General features: G+C 41.0%; 3 protein-coding genes across 3 annotated transcripts in view; 2 read left to right on the plus strand and 1 right to left on the minus strand.

The window, feature by feature from the left end:
- polr2m (RNA polymerase II subunit M) overlaps positions 1–6,456 on the plus strand; it is a 29,348-nt gene extending 22,892 nt beyond the window's left edge. Inside the window, exon 6 of the transcript XR_013297390.1 lies at positions 6,438–6,456. The gene's annotated coding sequence lies outside the window, so the exon portion shown is untranslated. The remainder of the gene's footprint in view (positions 1–6,437) is intronic.
- Positions 907–27,015, minus strand: aldh1a2 (aldehyde dehydrogenase 1 family, member A2). The gene is made up of 13 exons (XM_077589489.1): positions 26,689–27,015; positions 12,697–12,801; positions 12,466–12,606; positions 11,946–12,075; positions 9,681–9,742; positions 8,664–8,792; positions 8,273–8,386; positions 5,779–5,881; positions 4,735–4,919; positions 4,489–4,653; positions 3,425–3,582; positions 2,511–2,585; positions 907–1,881 (listed from the first exon to the last, which is right to left on the minus strand). Exons 1-13 carry the CDS (start codon positions 26,803–26,805, stop codon positions 1,809–1,811), a joined length of 1,557 nt encoding a protein of 518 aa, XP_077445615.1. The 5' UTR covers positions 26,806–27,015; the 3' UTR covers positions 907–1,808.
- The window catches only part of aqp9b (aquaporin 9b), a 33,840-nt gene continuing 12,866 nt past the window's right edge, over positions 6,498–27,471 (plus strand). Inside the window, exons 1-2 of the mRNA XM_077589528.1 lie at positions 6,498–6,569; positions 14,920–15,039. The gene's annotated coding sequence lies outside the window, so the exon portion shown is untranslated. The remainder of the gene's footprint in view (positions 6,570–14,919; positions 15,040–27,471) is intronic.

Genomic DNA, 27,471 nt, shown 5'->3' on the forward strand with positions numbered 1-27,471 from the left:
TTTTTCTTTTCAATTGTACTTGTTGATTTAATTATTATTATAAGCAAGGAATATATTTTTTTAATACAAAACATTTGAGTCATTTTTGAAGAAGCTGAACTAAAAATCTAAAGCAATGCATAGTATGACTTATCAGAAAAGGATGTAATTTAAACACACGCACACACATTTATAAAAAAAAAAAAATATATATATATATATTTATATTTATGTATGTATATATGTGTATATATATATATATATTTATGTATGTATATAGGTGTATATATATATATATTTATATTTATGTATGTATATATGTATATATATATATATTTATATTTATGTATGTATATATGTGTGTGTGTATATATATATATATATATATATATATATATATATATATATATATATGTACACACACATTTATAACATTTCCTCATTTTAAATGTTCTCTTTCATTAATTCAAAACTCAATTATCATGAAATAAGCACATCAAAGCACTGCAAATATTTTACTAAGACATCAAAATGATCTTAAAATATAGATACAATCGCTTGTTTCATTACCGTTTTTCTTAATGCCCAAATAGGAAATCCCCAACTATCAGTATCAAGATGTAGATTCCTTTTTCTACTTTTGTACCTATCTCAATCATTTTAGTCTCCGTGTTAAAATTACCCAGCGATTGTGCAAGGATTTTTCACGAATTCTACCTTGTTGCTGTCGAAAGATACTTGCCTCTGATAGGTTTATTTTAACACGCAGTGCATTTTGAGCTACTAGGTGATATGCTGTCTAAAAATTTGGATTACTCTATTTTGAATATACCAAACCCTCACTTTTGAAAAATAGGCCACTGGGACTCATTTTGTTATGCAGGGTAACATTTACAATTCAAAATACTAATGACACAGACCAACATGTTACAGGAAAAAAAGTTGTTTTTACTAAAAAAGGAAGAAGAAAAAAAACTATGGTCATTTTTTAAATTTTATATCATATGGTTGTACAAACAACTTGGATGGACATCAATGACAATCAGTTACATAGCATTTCAAACATATCTAACTTTTTTTTTAACTCATTCACTGCCATTGACAGCAATAAACATCAAATCTATTTTAGCTGGGATGGCTGGCATCGAATGATCACGTTTCAGTGCCATTGATGGCGCAAGACGTCCAATCGCTTTGGACTGGGAGCGGCGAATGAATTAACATTCGTCCATTTGCCATTCCCGGTCCAAACGGATTCACCGCAAATGACAACCGCCGAGTTAAAAAGTTTCAAATCAACGTCAAAGGTTGACATACAGTGTTAGGTCAAGTTAAAAGGAAAAGTCAATTAAAAAGCAATTCGTAATTAACATTTTATCCATTCATAACTGAGGCTAATGACATCACCAGAGGTCCTGAAATCAGGGGGCGCATGCTTGCATAATTACTATTAAAAAGTGACGACGCGTGAGCTTAGAGAGCAGTGACTCCGGCGCGGACGGAAGGAATTGTTTGATTGCGAGTCCGGCAGCAGCAGCACGTTGACACTCTGAAGAGGGAAGCGTGGGCGTGGGTGGAGCTGCTGGAGATTACTGGGTTAACCCCATTGTCTTTGTGAGTGCTTTAGTGGAGTTAGTGGAGGAGAGGAGGTGGACAAGGCGCTTCAGTGGTTGCCTGACGTACACACTCGGGGCAGCGACAAGTCGCCACGTGCCGGGCCGGGCGGGGAACGGGTCACAGCCTGTAATCACCGTGGAGAGTTTGATGCTTTGTCAGCCATCAGCACTGAGGAGGATGCTGCCTCCTCCTCCCAAAAATGACAGGACGCCTTAAGAGTTCTTGGCGACCATCTTCAATGTGATGGTCTTCACCTCCGAGTACTCCCGCAGGCCACTCTCGCCCCTGGGGTGAGGACATAGAAGTAAATATCAGAAATCAGATAGTTTGGTATAAAGTGAGTTAGTTTTCACCATTTTCTGTCTTCTTTTACTAACTACGACAACACTTTCTAGTGAGTTTTAGTCAACTTTTCTTGTCATCTTTCCATGTTGGTTGTGTTGAATATTCTCGTAGTCGTACCTGGCAAGTTGAGATTGTCCCGTGATATTTGTTAGATGATTCTTGCTTGACTTTGTGATATTTAACCATCTTAATGGTGATTATGGTATGATGACAATAATTATCAGGTAACTGGGTTTCCCCCAGTGCTTTATAAGCATGGCGGGCTGCCAGGCTCCAAAAAGTGTGACCAAAAGTTGATAAAAGTATACCGTTTTTAACCCATTTTTAAGTGTTTCTGGTTAGATACCGTTTAAAACAAAATTGTAACATTTTGTGGTCGCTCTATTAACAAACCTCTCCTACCTCTGCTATTGCACTGAGGCAAATTTTGCTTTGTGACAAACTGTGAGAAACTGTCGGTGTAGCAATACGTATGGTCATATCCTTTTAAAAAGCCCTAAAGTCAATGTTAGCCACGTTGTGGTTGATTGCGTCCACTCGGCAGGCAGTTCCTCACAAGTCGTACTCACAATTCACGTCCGTTGCCAGACATTTTATATCCTCCAAATGGACACTGTGTGCTGAGAGCGTTGAAGCAGTTTATCCTGAAAAAGTACACAAAACATTCATTATTACTCTTGCGCATTGGACTCAGGGCGCGGAATTTTCGAGGGGGCGGGGGGGGCGAGCGGATTATTCACGGCGGCGTTCACTAAGATGGATGTAGGAGCGAGTGTTTCATCACCAGTGCCATTGCTATTTTAGCCACCCTCTGGGTTTGATAACATAATCCCATTAGTATTTAGCAAACACAGCTGAAAGTAGTCAGCTGCATATTTGGGAGTTGCTTAACTTGAGACATCTGGGAAAGACGACGTGAAATTATTCAATGCAGCAGAAATTCAAATGCGGAATAGTTGTGGTGCAAATTGTACCCATTTGTTGGCACGGATGAGGATAGACATCCAATTCTTTAGACTGAGAGACCTTGCGGTGAGCGTTCATGGTTAGAATTGGCTGTCTTTCCGTGTAATAATAATAATAATTAAACAAATATTTATTCGTTCATCTTCTGAACCGCTTATCCTCACAAGGGGGGGTGCTGGAGCCTATCCCAGCTAACTATGGACACCAGGCAGGGAACTCCCTGAATTGGTGGCCAGGCAATCACAGAACACAAGGAGACAAAGGACAAACAATCATAGCTAGGGGCAATTTAGAGTGTTCAACCAGCCTACCCTGCATGTTTTTGGAATGTGGGAGAAAACCGGTGTACCCAGAGAAAACCCACAAGGCCAGGCAGAACATGCAAATTTAACACAGGGAGGACCGACTTGGAATCGAACCCATAAGCCCAGAACTGTGAGGCCCACTCACCCGCCAGGCCACAATATAAAAAAAATATATATATAATTGCAAATAAAATGAAAAAAAGATTATTTACCAGACAGTGCCAGCCTGCATGGCCGTAGACACGGTCATGGCTTTGTTAATGTCGCTGGTGAAGACGGCGGCTACCAAACCGTAGTCCGTGTTGTTGGCCCGCTCAATCACTTCCTCAATTGTTTTGAACTTCATGATTTGCTGCACTGGTCCAAAAATCTGCAAAGCATTTCACAGTGTACGCATGGTTCACTCACAGCTTTTAACTCTTTCCTTGCCACTGATGGTCATGGCGCAACCAGAATTGCTGTAAAAAGCAACTGTTTTTACACAGACCCACAGTAATATTAACGCTTACATTCAAACTAATAAAACACATTAACAATTATTCTATTATTGTTAACGTATTGGCAACCACTGACTGCTAAAAATGCCCAATCCGTTTAAACCAGGAGAGCTGATAGTAATGATTTATCATTGATGTCAATGCCACTCAATGACTTCATTGGGATTATTTGAATGCCATCATATAAAGTACCTTCATTTATTGAATTGTGTTCATTGAATTTTACATTTTGGAAAAAACTTAAACCATTATTTCATTATTATTTTTCAATTATGAATCACTATTGAATTTTTTTACTGTTTATATAATTATCAAAAATGTATGAATTAAGTATTAATTGTTTTAAGGGTTCACTAGTTCTGACTACAGTGTGGGCAAGCATGATCGATTTCCCGCTCGGTGGCGGTTTGATTGTGAGCTGTTGTGAATGGTTGTCTGTCAATCTCTGTGACATACGGCTGACTGGCGACCAGTCTAAAGTGTAGTCAGCTGGGATAGGCTCCAGCCACCCAAACGAAGACGCATTGTACGAATGATGAATACTAATCAAAGCTAAACTATGTAGATTAAAATGAATGCAAACTGTATGCACACTTTATAATCCCAAGTAACACTCTAAATTTGAATATTTTTTTTTAATCGAATGTTCATTTGCCCCGCCCTTCCACCGGTTCAAATGGATTAGGTGTCTACTGCCGTCAATGGCCCCCAAATGGTGCAGGATTGGAAAAATAAAATAAATGAGCGCATGAACGTGTTAATGAGCCTTGTATGTATACCTCTTCTCTGGCAATACGCATGTCGTCCCTCACATTGGAGAACACAGTGGGCTCGATGAAAAAGCCTTTCACGCCCAGAGCTTTGCCTCCGCACTCCAGCTTGGCGCCTTCGCTGATGCCACTCTGGATGAACTCCAGCACGCGATTCTGCTGCTCCCGACTGATCTGTTAACAGAGGAAACAGGGGATAAAAGACGGGGGAAGTAAGGGATGAGCCCCCGTAGAAATAGGATTTTCCCCTCTTACCTGCGGTCCCTGCTCGGCGGTTGGATCAAACGGGCTGCCGACCGTCCTCCTCTTGGCCCGCTCCACGCTCCGCCGAACAAACTCCTCATAGATGGGCTCCTCCACGAAAACGCGCGAGCCGGCCGTGCAACACTGGCCCGCGTTGAAGAACACGCCCTGGTGGGCCTGTTCGACGGCCAGATCCACTGAGGAGAGAGCGGGTCGTCAATGAAAAGGCCCTTCAAGTGACTATTTGTGGTCATTGGAGCAAAAAATGAAGACCTGTCTATGATAGTAACATTTGCTATACACGTGTGGCCGAGAATGAAGATAAGGTTTTTTTTTTTTTAAATCTGAGAATAGTTAACTTCCACTGCAAACGTGACACCTGAGAGACAAGAGCCCGCTGTTCCGCACAAAGGGTTACCGGACCCCCGTGATTTATGGGTCTCGGCCAAAGCACCCGACAGAGTCGGGTCCATTTCCCTGATTTACAGACCTCAGGGAGAGCCTCTCACGGCTGTTGAAAGCATTTGAACGCTTGGGCTCGCTCAGTTTGGTGAGACACTTCAAATCATTTTGAAAGACGTTCGTTCAAAAACATCCGATATTGCAATACTGTCTGCGCTCATGTACTTGTTTCTGTACAATATTTAGATTTAATTGAATCATTTGCCCCCAAAATTTGCATTTTTTTGCCTACATATATAATACTGATTTTCGTTTTTATATTTTAATTAAAACATCAAAAAACTAAAATAATTATAGACAATTTTGCTGTCAATGGCAATTGTCAGTTTTTTTTACATATGAATAAATTTAAGACAAATTATCACATGAATGTTTTGATAACTGATAATTGGAAAAACAAATAAGTAAAAAAATATTAAATTTCCCCTGCTGTTTTTAAACAAAAAAATGTAAGTTAACTCAAAAAAGAAAAAAACATTAGAATATTTGGGATTTGAACAACAATTCGTCAACTGGAAAGTAAATCTTATCAAAAATATGTACTATTTCGTATTCATTTTTTCATTAAAAGTAAAAGACAATATAAAAACTTACAATCAGCATCTGCAAATATGATGTTTGGATTCTTGCCTCCCAGCTCCAGCGTCACTCTCTTCAGGTTAGTCTTGCCGGCTGCTTCCTGGATCAGTTTTCCAACCTAGGGGGAAATAAAATCAATAGTTTACACAGAGTGACGCAGGTCCGACACCCCCTCGCTGAATCGAATCGAGTCGAGCAACTTTTCTCTACCGCAATAAGTACTTTTCAGATGTAGTAAGCAGTAGTGAGAGTAACATGTGGGTGGCTCATGTCAGCTCGGCAAAAGAGGGAAGTGAAGACCTCATATATCAGTGGGGAAAGTTTCTTAGTAAGAATTTGGGAATTATTCAGTACTTGTCTCCAACAAATGAAAAATACTGACATTTATACAAGCCAGAGTGATTTCATTGTCAAAAATACATAATAAATATCATTGTTATTTCTGAACTGGTTACTACCAAGAATTCCACTCGTTGTACTTGTGCTACTAAAGTTTCAAGGTAGACGCCACCATGCTTTTTTTTAAGTATGTTTTATCAATCAGACATTTGAGTCGTTCCATCAGAAGCGAATAAAAAAAGAAGGATTCCGGCTGTATTTTTTTTTGACAAGCTTCCAAAATTGCAGTCCGATTAGAATTGGCATCTAATCAATTTTTTTCTTTATCTTTCCAGTTCGAGGAAATTCAACATCGTCAAATAAAACGTGAGGAAATACCTAAATATGATGAGAAATACCTTTCAAAATGCAAAAAGCAAGCTCAAATACAACTTAAGGATGCAGTCCTTGAAGTGAATGTTTCTGAGGTAAGAGTTTATTCCTTGTTTTCAAATTCCTATTTGCCGTCAGCTCGCGCCAGTCTGTATATACCCTGACAAGTGAGATACCACCCACTTCAAAATTTCATCCCAGAAAACCACTTCTCTAAACAAAAGTCATTCTCTCAGTCCGGTTCAACAACAGTCAGGTGTGTAGTGCTGGAACCAGACAGCACAGAAATAGCTACAAGTCATGTGTCTTTGATCAGTGTAGCGGTTAACTAGGGTGGGGGGGCGCTTTATCGTTTCCTCGCCGAGAGGTAAACTCAGCACGCTGAGCTGCGTTTACCTCTCACGGACTCACGTGAGCGGCGGCCACGAGGAGCCCCGCCCCGATCCACCTGCAGCGAGCCGCGACGGGGCCAAGAGATGCTCCTCTCCTCTCCCCGCAATGTCCCGCTACTACCTTAAGGGTGACTCACCGTCTGGGCACGGGCAGCTTCTGACAGCACTGGCTCTTTTCCACACTAATTGACTCCAGATCACATGGAACAACAGGAAAACCAGAAGAAGGAAAACATACTCTGGCTGTTCACTAGGGAAATGTTCAATCAAGTCGAGATGATTAAGAACCAAAAATGTGTTTGTCTTACTAGGGTGCCTTGATGCAAGATTGCGTGAGAGGAAACACAGGTTGTACAACTATAATCTGTGTGTACACAACATTTAGAAATGGATTTGGTCCTTCATTTTCCCATTTCCTATTGGAAAATGTTTCCTTATTGGCGTTATTGTGAGCTGAATACTATATAGGGCGCTCATTCCACTCATTGGTCGCCATTGACAGCGCTTGTTGCCCAAAACATTTTCACTGGGAGGGCCGGCTGCAATCATTCCCGAATCCAGTTTCTTTGGAAGATGTGCATTCACAAGCAGTTTTGTCCAAATGGATTAGATGTCCATCACTGGCATTTTAAAAAAATATATAAAATCTTCGTGAGGTACCAGCAGGGCTCACTTTAATGTTAAAAATGGTTACAATATTTTTACTGGTTTGTTGCCAATGATGGCAAATGGACAAAAATGGCCTGCCGTGTGTACAGTATCTTCTCTACATGAAGCTTTAAAAGTCTGTCTCTACCTTAACTGCTGCCTTTTGGCTCCTTGTGATCTTTTTGTGAGGGCTTATCAAAGGGCTGCTAACAACACATACCTGCGCATACCCCAAGAGTCAAAACAGACTGTATAGACTCTATAATCCAAACAGGACACGGCTCATTTGACAAAAAGGGCCTCGTGAAACACAGGCTGGCAACATTAAAGCCTCGGTCGGCGCTGCTTTCTGGTTTACTGTAAAAGCTGTTCTCATAGGGGTTGGTTGCCATGCCGTTGGAAAAATCGGATAGATATTAATGGTCTGCAGGAGGGGAATCTGCTCGGTTGCCAAAGAATGCGCTGAGATCCACTGGCTAGCGTGCTCCGTGCTGGACGATTTCGCTCGTCGTGGACCGTTTTCGCCGGCACGTAAACTAGAGTCGTGCGTGGATATCCCGCGCAGGGTTAACAGAGGCGGCTGAGTGTTTTAGACAGATGTGTTTGTATACTCCTGACAGAGCAAATATGCGCACATGTGTAAGATAAAATCAGAGAGGCCTGCCAAAGGAATAATAACAGGGCTGGCCATTTTCCATAAGACTGCATTTGTTTGTCATTTAGCCTGCGAAAAAATAGCCCAACGAGCCCCGACGTACCTCCGTGGAGCCCGTGAAGGCCACTTTGTCGATGCCCATGTGCGAGGCGATGGCCGCTCCCGCCGTTGGCCCGTATCCCGGCAAAATATTGACGACTCCCGGCGGAAAGCCGGCCTGTCAAAACAATATGAGAGGAAATGAGCTTTAGCGGAGATGACAGCAGAGCCAAGTAAAACCACAGGCAGCGCGGGAGAATCCGGACCCAACCCAACCTCCCTACCAGCACAAAACGTCAAAGGATGAAGGACACAGACGGATAGTCTCCAGATTTGCCGGATGAGATAAAGCAGGATAATATTGTTCTAATCTCATCAAGGATTACATGCATTACTACTCGGAGTCCTCTGGGTGTCAAATTGAGTAGGGTTTTTTTTGTTTTCTGGCGAGTTACCTCTTTGACCAGGGCCGCCATGTAGAGGCAGGTGAGCGGCGTCTGCTCGGCGGGTTTGAGGACGACGGTGTTTCCGCATGCCAGCGCCGGACCTAGCTTCCATGCCGTCATCATTAGTGGGAAGTTCCACTGCGCGTGACACACAAACGTGGGAAAAAGCAGAATTTCCTTAACTGCAAGTCTGATTCTATTTGTTTGAGAGGGGTGTGTGTTCACTGTCACAACAGCGAAGCGGAAAAATAAATTGAATATTTTTACGACTAATCAATTATCAAATTAGTCGGACTATTTTTAAACTTCATAATGATATTGTTGATTGGTCTTATTTGTTTATATTGACATGTTTACAGTGTTTATTTATATTTTTTTAATTAAAAGCAATAAATACATGGTTATATTAAAAAAATATACAGTATTTTCCGGACTATAAGTCGCACTCGAGTGTAAGTTGCACCGGCCAAAGAATACACAATGAAGAGGAGAGTATAAATTGCATTTTTGGGAGAGCAATTTTTATTTGATCAGAAACCAAGACTAAAAGTTAACGTTAAAGTAACAATAGTAAAATGGGGAACAACGGGCTAAATAGCCATCTGTTAACATAACCATTTTTCACATAACTATAGCGTAGAAAAACAACATAACAGGCGGTGGTTGCATTTCAGTTTCAGTCTAAGGACCAGCCAATCGATGAAAAAAGTACGACTTATAGTCCAGAAAATACTTATTCTTTTTTTTTTTACATTTTATTAAATAATTTCAAAAAAGATCACCTTCGTGACATCCTTAATACTCATTATCGCATGCACCTATACTCTATTAGAGTCTATCAATGTGTATGTGTTGTGGCGACACAAAATGGATGCCCTGGTATTTAGTGTCCTTTTGTGTGTTGAAACATTATTTTTAAGAAATTTGCCGTTTGCTTCCCTCAATATTTAGACTAGGTGTTGTCTTTTGGTTTAAGAGTCCCTTTGTATTTGTATGCCTGTCACTAGCAGAGATTGTGATACTCACGGGGATAATTTGTCCGCAAACTCCGATGGGCTCATATCTGGTGAACGTCAGATACTCTCCATCTGTGAAGGAAGCCGTAAGCACATGGAGAACACAAGTTGATGTACTGTACTCTGGCTTTGGTTTAAGAGGTGAAACATATGAAAATGGTCAGTCGGCGTTTGCCCCCACCACGCTCGTTCCTAAGCGGATCCGCCCACCACACTCCAGCTTTCCGTTCGTTACCCCTGTGAGAGATTACGTTGCGAACAACACGAGGCATGTGCGTAGCTGTTCTAAGGTCACGGACATGGTGTCATGCTGGAAAGGCTCTCTCATTCCTCTCGCATTACTTGAGGGTGTGCCACTCTCGGCAAACAATTGGTTTTGGGGGGAAAAGTGGGTGTACATTTTCTGAAACAGACCTCAGCTGACACCTTGCCTCAATATCCATTTGAACAGGAATGATCAATGGCCAACAATGGCTTAAATCATGGGAAAATAGCAGTGTACGAGAAATCCAAACAAGCCGTTATTATTTGGGGAATAAGCAATTGGACGCGTGCTGCTCGCTTGACTTGATTTTGATAGATTAGACCGTACGGTCAAACGTGTTGAATGTGAGGATGACGCCCATTCGTTTAGCACCGTTGGTGTTGATGGACATAATATTTTTCAAGCGTGTTGTTGACGGCCGCGTCCGGCTGCTCAGATGTCCAAATAGCGGCCGCTTAGATCGTTCGGGCCTCAGGAATACCCCGGCTTGTTTTCTCTGGAAGTCTACGAGAGGAATAAAGATTAAACTAAAGCCCTGGGAAAGCGCTCGCTGTGGTTGGTTTGGCAAGCGAGTACAAGAGAAGCTTTGAGAGGGACAATAGAGCGGTAACAGGAGGTTTCCCATGTCCTTTCTTATTCTTTTTTCCCCCTTTTTGCGCGGCCTGTTGAAACAGACAGCCAACTTTCCCCTTCCACACCCCCCGGCTCATCCCATTCACTGGCTTGTGAGGACGACGCTGGCGGCAGCCTCCTCGGTACAATAAATGTTTGCCCTCGCGTTGATTTCCACTTTGATAGCTCACTTTACTAAGCATAAGATTAGCTTTGTCCTCTGCCAAAAGAAATCGCCAGATGACGGGATCAAATTGTGTTGCGGGAGCAAAGTTGTTACAAAAATTGACTCAATTTCAAACTCGGCTTGTCGGCTGATATTGACGCCACGAGACGTCCAATCCATTTTAACAAGGAGGTCTCGCACAAAATACTATAGTCGCAACCTGGCGTCCATGTAGCAAATGACATCAAATTTTGGGTCAGATAGGCCACACTTGCATAGCAAATGATAATATTATAGTCTACCAAGTATCTATGGGATTTAAGTTTTTTTTGTCAAAATGGCCCTAATATTAGTGATTCTTTGCATTGGATTAAGACTGATCTGGCATTAAAACTATCCCAATTTTATTTTCCATTTTGATCATTCTCATTTCGTTTCATGATTTTTTTTCAGTTGTTTTTTTAACTGGATAGAATCTGCAATGAACTACATAAGAAACTGTTAAGTAGTTAACATGTTATTCATATGACAAGTAAAATTGCAGTACTGAATACTCTGCCTGCCGCCAACAATGCTTCGTTGATCTCATTTCCTTTTGGCAGCGTATGTTGATATAACTTGCTTTGGGTCCATGTACAAAGAGTGAGGTTTTTTTTTGTTCGATTTCTTACATATGAATATTACTAAGGATCATGAATGAATGTAACATTTGCTCATTCGCCTCTCCCAGTCAAAATGGATGACTGAAATGGATGAGTCTGTATCCGTTTTTGCTACCGCAACCAAAATGGCGCCGTTCAAGTGGCAGCCGGTGGCGGTAGCGCCGTCCACTCTTGCTCGTTTTGTGTTTTTGCTGCTTTTCTGTCTTAATGATTTGATTTGGTGATTCTTAATGATCCCATTTACTTTGGTTTGCTTTGTACTTTGTGCTTTTGCTTTGTTGTTCTGCGGCCTTTGCGACTGTACTGTCTAACTTATAACTATGCCTTTACTTGCTACTGTCATAATGAAATTTCCCGAACACGGGATGGATAAAGTTATCCAATCCAATAATCACAGAGATCGATCCAAAAATATTTCCAATCTTAGATCTATCTCGAACTTAAAATCGCCCATCTTTACTCTTAAATCCCGTCAGTACGGCAGTAATACGAGTCATTTTTGGCAGAGGATGAAGACAATTTGACTATGCGGCGTGACTCATTCAACACAGATCTACTTTTTTCCCTTACCCATTGGAATGGAAGTGCCGTGGATCTTGTCTGCGTAGCCAGCAAAGTATCTCAACGTCTTTATGGTCCCTTGAAGGTCCACAAACAGAGTGGGCAGAAAAGGCTTCCCACTGTTCAGTGACTCAATAGTCTGAGGAAAGATGGAGGGGGCCGTTGAAGAAATACTGTATGTAGTATAACCTTGTGCTCCTCTCGTACTATAACTTCTTACTGCTCCAGTTTTTGGACTCAACCTTGGCTGAAATATGACTCTTGAGAAAATATTCCATTTCTAATACAGCCACTAAGTTTCAGTTATATGTTTCCCTACTGTGCAAAGAGGTTTTATTTGTTTTTGCCTGACAGAGAAGTAAGTCAAAATTCTTTTTAAAAAGCACGAAAGAATATTCGATTTCAAGAAAAACATCGTAAAGATAAACTGAGAGAAGGCCAAAAATAAGGGATACTCTCTAGTTTCATCAAGATGTGAAAAAAAACACAGATTATTTGGAATAAATTGGTCAATGAGGTTTTCTCTTACAGCCAAATAGATGCTATCTCTCTCCACTAGATCAGCCAGCTTGGCGAGTAGTCTTCCCCGTTCGGACGCGTCCATCTTTCGCCACACGGAGCCCAACGAAAAGGCCAAACGAGCTGCCTGCACCGCTTTATCAATGTCGGCCTGCAATGGATAGGGAAAAAAACAAACTAATCCTGTCACCTCAATTAATTATATAGCTGCTTCAGACTGAGAAAAAAAATCAAAAATAACCTTATCTGCTTCCTGGACGTCACTGATCTGCTCTCCAGTCGCAGGGTTTATGGCTGGAAAGACCTTCCCACTGACAGAGTCTTGCCACTCATTATTGATAAAAATCTGAAAGAGAGGGAAAAAAAATGAAGACAATATTAAATCTAGGTGCAACTCTATTGAAACAGATTCAGGTGATGTATTCCACGCTTTTATTTCTTTGATAGATTTGGACAGGAACGATCAATGGGCAACATTGAAATGTCAAGTCCCACCGTAAAAATAAATCTGCATCTCCATCCAGCTTATGGGCAACCGGAACCGTGAAGTCTTCTACGGTTTCCATATAGATGGCTTTACTGAATGTAGACTTGAAAAAACCCAGCAGAGCAACACAAGCATGCCACTTTAAGTCACTTGGGGCAGACAAACGAACTTTGTAGTATTGACCAACAGTCCAGATCTTTTTCTTCTTAGCCCAGGTAAGACACTTCTGACATTGTCTCAAGTTCACGAGTGGCTTGAGAGGAGGAATGCCACATTGGTAGCCAATCTCTAGTATTCGTCTGTGTGTGTGGCGGCTGTCCAGTCTCATACTATTCCCTGTCAAGCTTGGCAAATCCCCATGATGCTGTTGCGAATTTTCGTACCACGCTTTTCTCAATGACATGCTTGGATGCGACACTGCTACTGAACAAGTAGCTTCTTTAGCAAAGTCTTTGTTGCTTAACCTCCATGTGAAGGGTGACACTAAATGTCTTGTCAAGTCTGCAGAATTTCTTCCTGATCATGTAGCGTACGTCCTGAGCCAGATGGAAACCTTCGAAACGTTTAAAGACTGTCGCGTTCTGCACCATTTTATTTTTGATATGTAATATAGATAGGTTGTAGACAAAACTTGCTGTATGTCCACATGATCATTGCTGACATTAATGTAGAGTTTGTTACCCTCTGTTTTTTTACCCTGATTGAAATGCAACATTTGTATGATAACGAAGCATGATTCTCCATCGCAAAGTATTTATCTGGCAACCAAAAGATGCTTTAATATTTTGATTCTGATTGCAATAAAAAAAAATTGGCCACCAGTCTTTAAAAAAATCAAAAATCTGAGATTTTTGGTTTAAGACGTATTGTAGGTTTTGTATTACAATGCGATGAATTGCAGTAAGTCGCAAGAATCTCCCAAAAATTAAATTTCATACTGGGAAAAAAACACTGTCATGCCTCTTAATGCTCCGAGAGAGCAGATACAAAGAAAAAGAAAAAAAACGGAGCACAGAATGGGACCTTGTGGCACACCATGTAAAAAGGAAGCAGATGATGAGTGACGTTCACCAAGAGAAAGATAAAATATTTCTTTCAGGCATGTATAACTGGAACCGCTAGTCTTAGTTGTCATCGTAATGTGCAAGTGTTACACATTACAAGTCTTGTATTTATGGGAGCATGTTGGCTGAGGATGTGGCATTATGCTGAGGCTCTTGGGTAAAGGATGTGGGAGAATCTGTGGAAATGTTGCCTGAGGATTCCAGCCGTCCACCACGGCTCTCTTGGGAGTACTCCAGCACCCAGACAAAGGGGGTGGGAGTGTGGAGAATGGGGGCACAGATAAATCCCTATCAGACACCAGACGCCCATCCACTAGCCATCCCCCTGAAGCGCACGTTTCACAACATCGCTGCTCGTTTACGAGATCATAAAACACGTGGCGCACTTGGTCTCTGCGATGTGTTAGAGCAAATCTTGCGTTAAACAACCGCCAGGGATTCCATACATAGTGGATGATATTCAACCATTGAGGACACCCCCACACACACAAATGAATCCCAACAATACATTCTCTGCTCCATGCCAGGAACGTTGATGTTCCAAGTCAGCCATCAAAGGTCTCCTCAGCAATGTGTAATCCTTTCAAAAAACTTATGTTTAGCTTCATTGGGGAGACCGTTTGAACGGACGCCATTCACTGATAGATGGAGTGTGAGGAGAAAATCTGCTCTTTCCCGTCGTTTTGTATATACACTCGCAAATGGACTCGAGACAAACTTGATAACAGCAGTTAGATATCTAATTTGGCAAAAATTTGAAAGAGTGGAATGAAACTGCTAGAAACCAAGCCCAGAAATATTTATTCAAACACCCCCGTATTCTCCTGAGATGGAACCCCTAATGCGTGACGTAACCCAAGACCTCAACATACCTTTCCATGTCTCGACTCATCATTGTTTGATTTGTTTATAGGTCGGCCATTTCCACCTCACCAAAAAGGAAGACACTTTAGGGGAATTTGTGAGCCAAGAAGGAAAATCTCAGCATTCTACCTCGCCACACCAATACAACTTTCTGCACAGCAACAATACGGTGAGTCGAAGTATATGCTAAGTGTATCCTGATGTTATAACAGAATAGGAAAAAGCACTGCATAGAAAAAAGGTTTTATGCCACCAACAAAGAGTCCAACACCAACAACAACAAACGCCAATAATTGCAATCCCTCTTGTAATCAGGCAACTAATTGGGTGGTATTTTCAGGGTGCTGTGCACTGGTCATAATATTGCAGGGAGTAAGAAGACTCCGATTAAATGTTTATAACTACTGTTAGTCCACCTCTCCATTTAATTTTCTGTTTAAAGTTAGTGTTGACCCAGCGACCTTTCACACGCACAAAAAAATTAGATGGTCTAGTTAGCTATTTCAATGATGAAGCTGTTCTAAGGTGTCATTCTTGATACATTTGTCAAATTTACAGTAAACTTCCGCTGGGTGTGACACAAGTGGTGAAGCTTTAAATCACATTATTATGGTTTAATGACGATAAAAAGCATTCAATTCATTTCAAAAAACTTAGCTTAAGTAGAACTACAATTAGCTGCACAAAAACACTACAGTGCACAGGGATTAAAAGTTGTCTTTTAAACGTTTAGAGGGCAAGTGACCATTTAGAATGCATCATTATGGTGTTTCTTTTTAGCGTTATGAATAATGAATAAAACTGAAATAGGCGCTGGACCGGCACCAAGCAAAAAAAGAAAAATAAATTTAAATGATATGAGCATATAATTAAGGGTTGAATTATATGGCAGTCAAAATGAAGTTTACGTGTAAGCGCCATCAATGGCAGCCAATGAATTTTAAATCGGAATCTCGGAAGTTCATTGGCCAGAGGGAGCGCCTGTGATACTCGTTTTACACTCCAAGATAATCATTTGGTTAAGGGTTGCGCCATTCTGAGTCGAAATGTGATTTAAGGGAAGAAGTATCCTAAAATGTTCTAGCTTTCCCCAACGGCGGGCGGGTCCGAGTACCGCCTTCCCCTCGTGAGGCACGAGTGCATAGCAGCGCACCAAAGTTAGCCGAGCGTTTCTCCCGGGCGGCTTTGTTCCAGTGACCCGAGCGCACAGGCCAGCGAAGCTTGTCTCTAACAGTCAAGTATTCTCAGGCGCCTTCCATCAGAGGCCACCTTTAATCTGCCGCTCATTAAGAGCACTTCATAAAATTGTCAGGAACGATAAGTAGCAGCGGGGCCAGCTACAAAAACACAAAGTCCCGGAGAGCGCTGAATTAGTTTTTGAATTTATAGGCTCCGCTGAAGTGGGGAGCCCTAAATCAGCCGAGCCCCCCTGACAGCCTGAACGGGGCCGGCAAGAATGCAGACGGTGGGTAGCTTTGTGCGCGGCGTAACCCCTCTCGCGAGGCGCTGCTAAAAGGAGAAGCGCGAGAGGAGAGGAAAGGAAAGTAGAGGAGCGGGCCGGGCCGGGTCGGGTCGGCCCGCCACCTAAATCACGCTAAGAAAAGGCCACGTTTGCCTCGGCCCTTCTTCGGCCTCGGACCGGCGTTGAGACTTTTGTCCGCTCCCATTGAAGGCCTTGATTGAGATGACAGGGACGCCGAGTAAATCAACTCCGGAGGTTGACCAAAATTGCTTCTGGGATGCTTTGGGAGAAGGGCAAAGAGCGCAAGAGTGAAAAAACAAGAGCCGGCCGGGGCGCACATTTTCCAATGACAAATTGTGTTTTCTTTCCCATCCCCTGCCGGGTCGCCGCCGTGCGTTCACATGATGCCTTCGCGTTGGGGAAAAGCAATTCTCACACTCGCTTCACCTTCACATATTACCACTAAAACCTTTGAAAATCTTGCATACGACCACTTGCTTCTGTTTTCTTAACTTGCTCGTGGCGTTTCTTCGAGCCAAATGTTAAGTCCTTTACTGCCAACCCACCTACATTATACTATGTATAGTCAGTCCTTAGCGAGTACGTTGTTTTGTGGGAACAGAAAAAATGTCTTTGTGTGATTTAAACAAAAAAAACGCTGTCAATCGCAGACAATAAGGGCATTTATGGAAAACATCAAATCCCTTAAAAATTAGGTTAGATTGTTCATCTTTTTTCCTTTTACTGTTTTAAGTGCATATTTAACAGGACACTGTGAGGTCATTTTTTAAAGCAACTCTGCAAGGGCACCCAGTGAGTTCAATTCTCTTCTGAAAATGCAATTGTCAAAAATTTTAAAACAAAACTATCAAAAAAATCCTATTATCTAAAGGTAATTCAGTTTGACTATTTACAAAAAAAAAGACAGACTAGTGTGTGCAGCATGGTCACGCAAGCACCTGACGACCTTTCGGTGAGTGATTAAAGCAAAGGAGACATTCAAAAGGAAGTGACCTGGAAATGTCACAAAATGGACAGGAAATGAAGTGATACCAATGACCCGTTTTGATCAGGAAGTAACCTGAAAATGCCTCAAAATCAACCGGCTGTGATGTTGTATCAACAAAAGCTGGGCCATAAATGGTTAACATTCACAATCAATGACGTGGAAATGCCCCAAATTCAACAGTTAGTCACCAGATAATATGAAGTGACCCAAAAATTCAGCCAAATCAATCCCCACCAAATTTCTCCCAAAAATGTCATGTTTCTCCAAATCTGATCCAAATATTTGCGGTAAGAATTGCGACTTTACAAGTCGACAAACTCAAGTGAATCAGGAAACAGCAACACACAGGAAGATATCTTTTCATTTTTTTCGGCAGGGTGTAAGAGGAGTTAAAGCGTGCAAATGTGTTTGCTTGTATGCCACAACACGCCAAGATTCCTCAGTTGTTTGCAAAAGCACCTGCGAGACTCGTCTGTGCAGGAAGTTTCATATCCTCCTCGCTCACGTAAACTCCATTTTGTCTCCGCTTAGTAGATGCGCCGCTTGGTAGATGCGCCGCTTGTAATGAGCGCGTTCTCTCACCCGTCGCAGGCAAAGAACGAGCCCCACAGTCATTGACTGGACGTCTTGTTTAGAAACGCGCTGTCGTGCCCGTCTCTCGATTGGCGCATTTTTCATTAAGCTCGGCAAGAATAGTAAAATTTCCATAAACTGGACTCCAAAACCAAAAATGTCAAGCCTTATTTATTTATTTAATCACCTTGTTACCTAAAAAGCGCTCTTATATAATTCAAACCAAGACTATGGTATGTTGTTTTGAAAATATGCACAGTAGTTGTTTGATAGTCAATTGATAGCCAATGAATTTTAGCAATTATTTTGTAAATACATAAATTGCATGGGTGCTCAGTATTATGGATATCAGGGAATATTTCCGGTATTTATTTGTTTTTAGTTTGTGTTAAATAAAGAATTAAACACATAGGTATTTTCCTTTTTTATTTAAAATATATATTTTTAAATTAAATTTAAAAAGCTGTTAGAAAAAGTATTTTTATATTTATTTCTGTTTTCCCCATTTTGTTTTTATTAAAAAAATGGAAAAAAATAAATAAAATACACAACATTTCCCCCCCCCCCCCCCCCTTTTTAAATCCCCAGAATATTAAACAAACAAACAAATTGAAAAGAGATGAAGTGATAAGACTATTGTTAGCAGCCAATGAGTCAAGAGGCTTAAAATAAGAGTTTCGGACAAAAATGTTTCCATTTTTTTGGTGGCATGGCAGACCTAGTGGTGAGCGTCACACCTTAGAAGACGTGTCAAAGTGGCGGCCTGGGGGCCATATCTGGCCCGCCGCATCATTTTGTGTGGCCCGGGAAAGTAAATCATGAGTGCCGACTTCCTGTTTTAGGATCAAATTAAAATGAAGAGTATAGATGTATATGAAATTTCCTGAGTTTCCCCTTTTTAAATCAATAATTGTAATTTTTTAATCATTTTTTTCTGTGTTTTTAGTTCAAAAATCATTTTGTAAAATCTGAAAATAAATAAAAAAGCTAAAATAAACTTTTTTAGATCTATAAAAAACTGAATATTCAGGGCTTTTAATCCAGTTCTATTAATCCATTTATAAAAAAAATCTAAATATTATATCTAAAATGGTCCGGCCCACGTGAAATCAAGTTGACGTTAAAGCGGCCCGCGAACCAACCCGAGTCTGACACCCCTGCCTTAGAGAGTTTTGATGACTAGAAGTCATTCTGCAACGCTTACATCAAAGAAATATTGGAAGATGTTGTCTCACGGATGTGATCAGTGGGCGTCGGGCGAGGAGGGGGCTGGCGCGCATGCCATCATTTCATCTTGAAGACATGTGATGCTTTTCAACAGACAAATAAACATCTTGAAAAGTGCTTGTGTCTGGCGCTCGCCGGGGGGAAGGTACCGATTCCAGCAGATTTATGAAGCCCAGTGTTTTTCCTAAGCACACCTCCAGGATTTACACGTCGGCTGTCAGGAGGCCCGCCGACGCCCGCCGGCCGGCTGGTCTTCTAGGAAGCCCGCCGAACGGAGCGCCCTCCCTGTCACCGACCTTCCCCTCCGACGTGATTAACAGACGGGGGACGCCATGTTGACGTGCGCGCCCGCCGCCGACCAAATTTACACCAAGTGGGCATTTCACACCGACAGACGTCTAAATGACCGCGAGCACTTAAACCGTCACTGTTCTGGAGGTGTGTGCCTTGGACTTAGAATGCGGCCGCGTGTGTGTCTGTGTGCAATTGTGTGAGCGGAGGGGTTGGGTTGGGGGGGCGGCGTTGCACGGCTTTGGAGGTTCTCGCTGTGCTGCTTGTGATAAATCATGGAGTTGCACAGTATCCCCTAACTCCCTCTGTGTTTGATCTTGATGGCAGTGAAATGGTGGTTTTGAAGTGAAAAAGTCCAGAACTGGAGGTCAGGCTCTGGCGAAGCAGGGCCGCACACCCACACGGCGAACGCGCCTCATAATTTACGCTCACTCCGGCGGACAGCGCCGAGCATCGGACCACCCCGCCCCATTGCCGCCCCACCCCACCCTTTCTGTACTATCTCAATCAGTGACAGATTGATGGAGCCCCTTCTTCATCCAAAGCGAGTGGGTGTCTGTGTCCAAACATGCACTCTGCATGGGAAGCCTGGTTATGTGGTGCAGGTTCCTATGGTGAAAGTGCACTAACTATTCTATTCATCACTGTTAAAGACTTGAACAGGTCTGGGACAGAATGGACCACTATTCTCTAGGCCGCATTACAACCGCATTAAAGTACGCAGTCAATTGGCGATTTGTCACCAGCAGATTTGCTACTCGTGTCCTCCTTGCTATTTAAAAGCAGCAGTTCCAATTCGGAACACGGCAGGATATTCTGAGCATTTTACGAAAAATGCCGTTCAGTGGATGTATTGGACCGTTTCACTTTTGCATGCTCGGTTGGGTTTAGGTTTTTTTTTCTTTTCCGCCTTGTGAAATTTACGATTAGCCGAAGTCATGTGAGAGACACGTTGAGTGTTGGACAGCTCTGAATCATTCGTTTAGACCACGTGTGTCAAAGTGGCGGCCCGGGGGCCAAATCTGGCCCGCCGCATCATTTTGTGTGGCCCGGGAAAGTAAATCATGAGTGCCGACTTTCTGTTTTAGGATCAAATTAAAATGAACAGTATAGATGTATATTAAATGTCCTGATTTTCTCCCTTTTAAATCAATAATTGTAATTTTTTAATCATTTTTTTCTGTGTTTTTAGTTCAAAAATCATTTTGTGAAATCTAAAAATATATTTAGAAAAAGCTAAAATAAAAATTGTTTTAGATCTATAAAAAACTGAATATTCAGGGATTTTAATCCATTTATTTAAAATAATCTAAGTATTATATCTAAAATGGTCCGGCCCACATGAAATCGAGTTGACGTTAACGCGGCCCGCGAACCAACCCGAGTTTGACACCCTTGGTTTAGACTTTACAGGCATGACAAAGGGCAACACGACAAATGCATAGGAGAAGCTCGAGCCAAAATGACAGCCTTAACACTTTCTAGCTTCCTCGTTCAACTTAGCAATGGGCAACAAGTGGATAAAGACATAGATAGTTATGTCGACAATTGCCTTACAAATATGTTAGGCCATTTTAAAGGGCACAATCTTCATGGTGTTTTTTGTTTGGTGCAACTTATAGTCTGAAATAGATGGCATGTATGATTGGTTTTATACGTAGGTGTCTACTGTATGTCTTATTAAAACAAAGCCACTTTAGTCCAAACTAGGAATTAATTTTGTAAGGTGGTGCAAATTTTGGACATTGAGTTTTTAGCTGCCATTGATGATATAGAAACTTTTTTTTTACGTTGTCCAAACAGTAATATTGGCACACTGAAAAACTCAAACTAATGAAGCAGATCAACAATCTTCCTGCCGTTCTAATGACTTCGTTTTCAAAAATGAATTCGGTAGTTGCCATTGCTGGTAATAGGCGACCAATCTATTTGGACCGGAGGAGGAAGATAGCAATCAATGGCCATCAATGCATGATCATTTAATACTATCCAGCTAGTTAAAATAATCTAAAATTTATGAATCTATTAAATTAAAATATAGTTACCTTAACAGTTATTAGTGGTATGCAAAGTTTCACTGAATCAAATATGAAAATGAAACAAAAATAAACAGCAGTATTTTTATTTATTTTACTAGAAGGCACTTTTAAAGAACTTTTCAGTTCTATTTACTCTTTTAGCAAAATGAAAATCCGTTTAATTATATTTTGTGCTAGGTGTACCAATTTTTATTTCACCGAGCTACAAAAAAATGTTTTTTTTAGGTCTAAGAGTTGTTTTAAACTAGTTTTGGGTGCAGAATCCAAAAATGATCAGGTTTTTTTTTTACTATCACTGAGATCAATTTTAGAATCTGCTCCACTTAAAAACAGCTCTCAGACCTATAACAACAACTATTACAATTCCTTTTTTAGTGGTAATCTTCACACTCTGCCATGTTATTACAGTGTGCTAAAAAAAATAGACATAGTAGTTTTCAGAAACAAAATGTCATGTTTTATTTCAGACCTGTAATCCTATTTTCGGTCCTTCGCAACCATCGACCAGGATCGACTGCCACATTTATTTGAACGCAACTTTTCCAATTCATTTGTATTTAATTTTGTGAAACTTTTGCCATGCCCTCACTAGAATCCTTGACTAAAAACAGCTGTTCTCAATTTCTCTATCTGTAAATTGTGTTCCCCTGAAAAACTGCAGCCCCCAAAATATCAGCAACAAAAGCCAACTATCTTTCCCTTCCTCTTTCTTACTTATTCCTGCAACAAGCGTCTCCTCCCTTCTCTCGCCAGCAAACGGCCTCGGCTTCATCTATCACGTCCCGCTTTATTTATGGCTTCCGTCGTGGTCCCGACAACCTTTAAACTGTTTGCGTCTCGTAAGCCAGCTGCCGGACGGAGCCTTCGTGCTATGGAAACGTGGGGGCAGTGACAAACAAAGACGGGCTCCCGGACCATCCTTGAATATTTTTTTCATAAAGATGTCCAGGGGGCGTTACGAAGGAGTTAACCTCGATGGCCATAACCCGATTTTATCATCAATTTTGATACCGTATCAGCTCTAAGGGAGTTTTTTCCAGGGTCACTCAGATGTCATCGTTGCATTGCGCTGCGCTGTTTGTGCAACGGCCCGGTGAGGCGACCATTGTCACACTCAGCGGATCATACCGATACTAAGTAGACTATTCCCAAACGAGAGCGCAGCTTGTGAAATGATTTCAGAGTTTAAACTGTAACTTTTGATGAGGATGAGGAAAAGTCAAGTGCGTGACTCGGCACAAATTCGACCATTAAGCTAATGGCGTTGACTCCAGATAAGTACCGTATTTCTCGGGCTATAAGTCACACCTGAGTATAAGTCGCACCAGGCAAAGATAAGTCGAATAAGCCAAAATAGGTCACATTTTTGATGGTCAATTTTTTTCAATTGATCAAAAAACTAAAATGAACATTAGCCGTTAAACAGTAAAATGGAGTGCAATAGATTAAAGTTAACGTAAAATATTAATAGATTTTCGTCTTTAAAAACGGCATAAAAGCTAGTCAGCAGTCAGATTGGCAAAAAAATTATAAACTTGCACTTGAATATAAGAACAACACGATGAAAAAGTTCAATTCATTCATTTTCCCAACCCCATACCGTTAAATCTACTCGGTGTCTGGGTTTCTGTACGCTGTAAAAATATAATATTTTTTAATACAATTCATGATAACTTCATATTTTAAGTAGACTTGGGTAGTAACTTCACTTGATGTGAGTATTCCACACTCATTTTATCAAGTTACGATTGTAAAGTTTGAATTTGTTTACTTAAAACTTTGATTTGTCACCACTTATCAACAGTCCAGTTTACTTCAACAATTTAGTTTAACCGATAATGTCTCCATTAAAAGTGACTTGTTATTTGGAGTATTCCCAACTCATTTTATCTAGGTACTCTTGTAAACTTAAACTACTGAACTCAAGTGCAGTTAAAGATTTAGTTGAGAGTTTTTGCTTGACTTGAAATTTCAAGTTTTCCCACCTATTTTAAAGTGTCATTTTCTAGTGCCAAACAATGCAATGTAACATTTTTTTTAAAGTGTCCTATTCCTTTAACTGGAAGAATCGAATGAAATGTTGATCCTAATAACTCCCTTGTTTTTCCTAAATGTTTACCATCCTCCATAATGGTAACGAACCCGTATATATCCGAGACTGTACGATTAGAGTGCATTTTAAAAAAGAATGTGGCCTTATCGTGGGCCGCTGAGCTTCAACGTTTTCCTCCCGGTCGTCGGGGTGGAGAACAGCAGAGCCCACGCCGGGGGTGCCCATAAATCAGGACCCTTGTGCCCCCCGTGTCCACCAAACCATCCGGGACCGGATGATCCAAATTCCTTGGGGTTAATTCACCAAGTCGCTCCCAAACATTTCATCCCGTACGAGGGAATGGAAGAGGTGCCGACGGAGTGACCTTTGCACTTGTGGCACCGAGCTATGTGTTAAGAGAGCAATTATGGAAGGGAATGGACTTGCACCACACTATCATCTGACGCTGCCCTTTAATCCCACTGTCATAAAAAAAGAAGAAAAAAAAACACTTGTTCCCAACAGTCCGGAGGAGAAACCGAGTATGACTACTGCATTACAGTACTCAAGTTTTCAGGTATTTTACTATGTTCAGTGTACTTTCTTCTCTGTACCTTTTCAAAGTAGTGATTTTCTTCAGTAGCTAAAGTTGAAGATATGATGTAAAAATTAACTTGAGGAAAGTAAAGTCCATTGGGAGATTCAAATATTCTACAACAACAAAAAACTAAACTTTTTTTTTGAACCCAGAAAAACACATGCTTCGTCTAGTCGATCAAAAGATTTGCTCAGCAGCCCTCTTCTATCTGGAATCCACAAAGGTTGCAAATGGAATGTTCTAATGTCCAATTAAGTTTTTTTCCCCTTTGTCTAAAATGTTTAACCCTTTATGGGGCAAGTGACTATTTTTGGTAATATTAGATTGCCATGAAAATTCTTTAAAAAAAAACAAATTAAGATTAAAGAAGTTTTTAGGTGTGTTTTTGCTTTCAAGTTGATGCTAAATCAGGTTGAGAAAGTGAATTACAATACATAATATTACAAAAGAACAAGAATAACATATAATTTGATGTATGATGCAAATTAGCAACAAGTATCTATACTATGAAAAAAAATAAAAGCACTGAGGCTACTATGCTCTGGAATTGGACTAATTTGGTACAATAGGCATCAATGGTTATTAAAAAAAAAAAATTAAAGACGCAACCCCATAAAGAACTGCCGTCCACATACATAAACATGACATTTTACGTTATGTAGGGCACAAAAATAACAATTGATGACTCCTACATCATCCAAAATATCTCAATTCGACTTTTTTTCATTCATTTATCTTCCGTATCGCTTATCCTCGCAAGTGTCATTCTTATAAGGCAAATGTGCCTACATACAATTATTCAATCTGTTTCAATACCACTTATACTTGTTAGGATCACAGGGGTGCCGGAGCCTATCCCAGCTGACCTCAGGCAAAAGGCGGACTCCACCCTAAACTTTTCCACAGTAAACGTGGACACGAATTTATGTTAATTTAAAAAAAAAATGAATGAAATTTAGATGTATTTAAAAAATATACACTCCAGTTATGGCACCCAATCACACTTTATAGTTGATTTCGATTATTTTTAAATTGATAGTATTGAACTAATTGTCGCCATGGATGACAATTGACGTCCAATTCATTTAAACCGGGACAATAGAACTAGTTTATTTTTTGTTTTCAGGCGAACAGAGTCAGAAGAAAAACTGCTAGTGTTGCGTTGACACTAAAATATTGGATCACTCGGCACAAATATGCAATTGAGTCAATGCAAACATTCTTTTGGGGTTCTTTTGGCGGCCCCAGTTGCTCCGCCAATCCAAGGAAAGTTTGCGCGTGATTTTTTTGCTCCAGCTGTTTCCTCCCACGTCCAGAAACATTTGCGATATCGCCTTTTGCTCCGGCTTAACTTTTGTCTCCCTTGCATTAGCGTTTCACTGTTGGATTTTCTTATCGGTGGGGACCACACATGTTAAAAGTTCACTTTTAACTTTCCCTGCCGAAGCACTGAATGATTGACAGCCATCTTGTTTAAGCAAGATGAACACGTTTCATGACATTGATCAGGATAAACGCGCACACACACACAAACACACACACACACACACATACACACTTGGACTGCGCTGGAGCTTTGTAATCATTGTGGACTTTTGTGGCTTGTAATTTAAAATCGGACACTTTAATGGTTGCTTCTCTCAATGAGAGTTGCAGAGGATATTGTTTTTTTTGTTAGAAGCACTTCATTCAAAAATAATTAAATTAAGGTGCAAGTTTTGTGTTTGTGCTTTAGTGTTATCATTTTGAAATATTCTGTGCTAGTGTTATTATTTTAGTATCAACTTTGCTGTAAATTTAACAATTGCACAAAACTCAGCTGTTTTAATATTATGGGGCAAAATATCAATGCAGGCTTAAAATACAATGAAATTGTAATTACTGATTATAATGGTCAACAACATTTTTTTCATAGTTTTAGAGTTCTCACTTTGTATTGGAGTGCAGAGTCTAAAACTTTTTTTTTTGCAAATTAAGATTTGCATTTTTGGGAAATGTAAAATGATGAAAAAGCGATATTTTTTAACTAAGTGGCCCAAAAATAACAATATGTAGCAAAAAATAATAGCATGTTTGAGACAAGTGCAGCCCAACAAAAGGGACGATGTGATGTACTGCACTGCTGCCAAAGTGCTCCAATATGTGAAAAGCAAAACAAACAAACAAATAAACAAACAAACAAAAACTGGAGGGAAAAAGTGTGAAGTGCCATGTTTAAAAATGTGAAACTTAGAGGCTTTTTAATTTGGAAGTGAATTCAATTATATTGCGAGTGAAATAAGACCGCAACTTTTGTTGCCATGAAAACAATTCAGGCGAGTGTAATATGATATATAGATTGTTGTGCTTTTAAGTGTTTTTTATTAGTTGTCATTTCAATCTATAACTAAGAGTCCATTTTTAGTTCTGCCTGTCTTTTGTTGTTGTTGTTGTTGATATGGATTAACTTTTCACTCACTCAAAATGCGCTTATAAATTGTGCCGACTGAGTCAAATTGGGAAGTTGAATCGTAGTTATTTTGGACGAGCGATCGATGCAAGGTGGAGCGACTAACTGACTGAGTGAGTGAGTGATTGACTGACTGACCTTAGTGTACTTGATCTCCGGGTTGGGCACCGGCGCGGGCATGAGCTGCAGGGATGCCATGAGGGCGGCCGGGTCGCTCTTCACCTCGCCGGGCATGTGAATCTCGCTCGTAGTCATCGCGTCGGTGGCGGCGGCGTCGGTGGCGGCGGCTTCTACGGTTGTCGTCACTTTTTGTCACCGTTACTTGTCGTCTTTCCTTTGCGTCCGTCCCCTCCGCGATTGAGAAAACCAAGTGAAAGCTGCCTCTGCCGCTTGTGGACTTTGCGCTTCTCCTTTCGTGGGTTTATAGCCAGGTGTCAGCCGAGGCTCGCTTTCATTGGGCCAAACAACACAAGGGCCGGCCTTTCCTTTAGTGTCCCCCCCACGCCCCCTCCTAGCTCTCTCTTCTTCTTTTTTTCTTTCTTTTTCTTTTCTTTTTTTCTTTTTGCAAACTAACTCTCCGCTCCACGCATTCCCATCAAGTTAAAGGAAGAACACGCGCCACACCCACTCGAGGGTGATTCACCCCCTCATCACCGCTTTTTGCTTGAAACTTGCACAAAGTGACTTTTTCTTCTTCTTTTTTTTTGGCTCACCCTCCGCCCCCGTGCGTGCATTTTTAATCTCCCAGGCACATTTGACACCTTCATTGTGTGCCACTATTTCCTCAATGACACGGGGGTGCCAAACGACCATCGGCGTGTCATGTAAATGAGAGCCTTGGTTACACTGACTACTAACTACTACTACTACTACAGTTCGACACTAGTACTCACTCCCGCAGGTGATAATCCTCCACACGCA

This window comes from Stigmatopora argus, chromosome 2 (assembly GCF_051989625.1).
Source record: "Stigmatopora argus isolate UIUO_Sarg chromosome 2, RoL_Sarg_1.0, whole genome shotgun sequence".
NCBI classification, from domain to species: Eukaryota; Metazoa; Chordata; class Actinopteri; order Syngnathiformes; family Syngnathidae; genus Stigmatopora; species Stigmatopora argus.

Bases quoted from the DNA above. Each gene is read 5' to 3' on its own strand.
- aldh1a2 (XM_077589489.1), bottom strand. From the start codon at position 26,805: ATGACTACGAGCGAGATTCACATGCCCGGCGAGGTGAAGAGCGACCCG. The intron at 9,743-11,945 runs GTAAGGGAAAAA...CTTCCTTCACAG, and splicing joins CGGCACTTCCATTCCAATGG to ATGGAGAGTATCTGACGTTC. The intron at 1,882-2,510 runs GTGAGTACGACT...TCCTCACCCCAG, and splicing joins TCTGGCAACGGACGTGAATT to GGGCGAGAGTGGCCTGCGGG.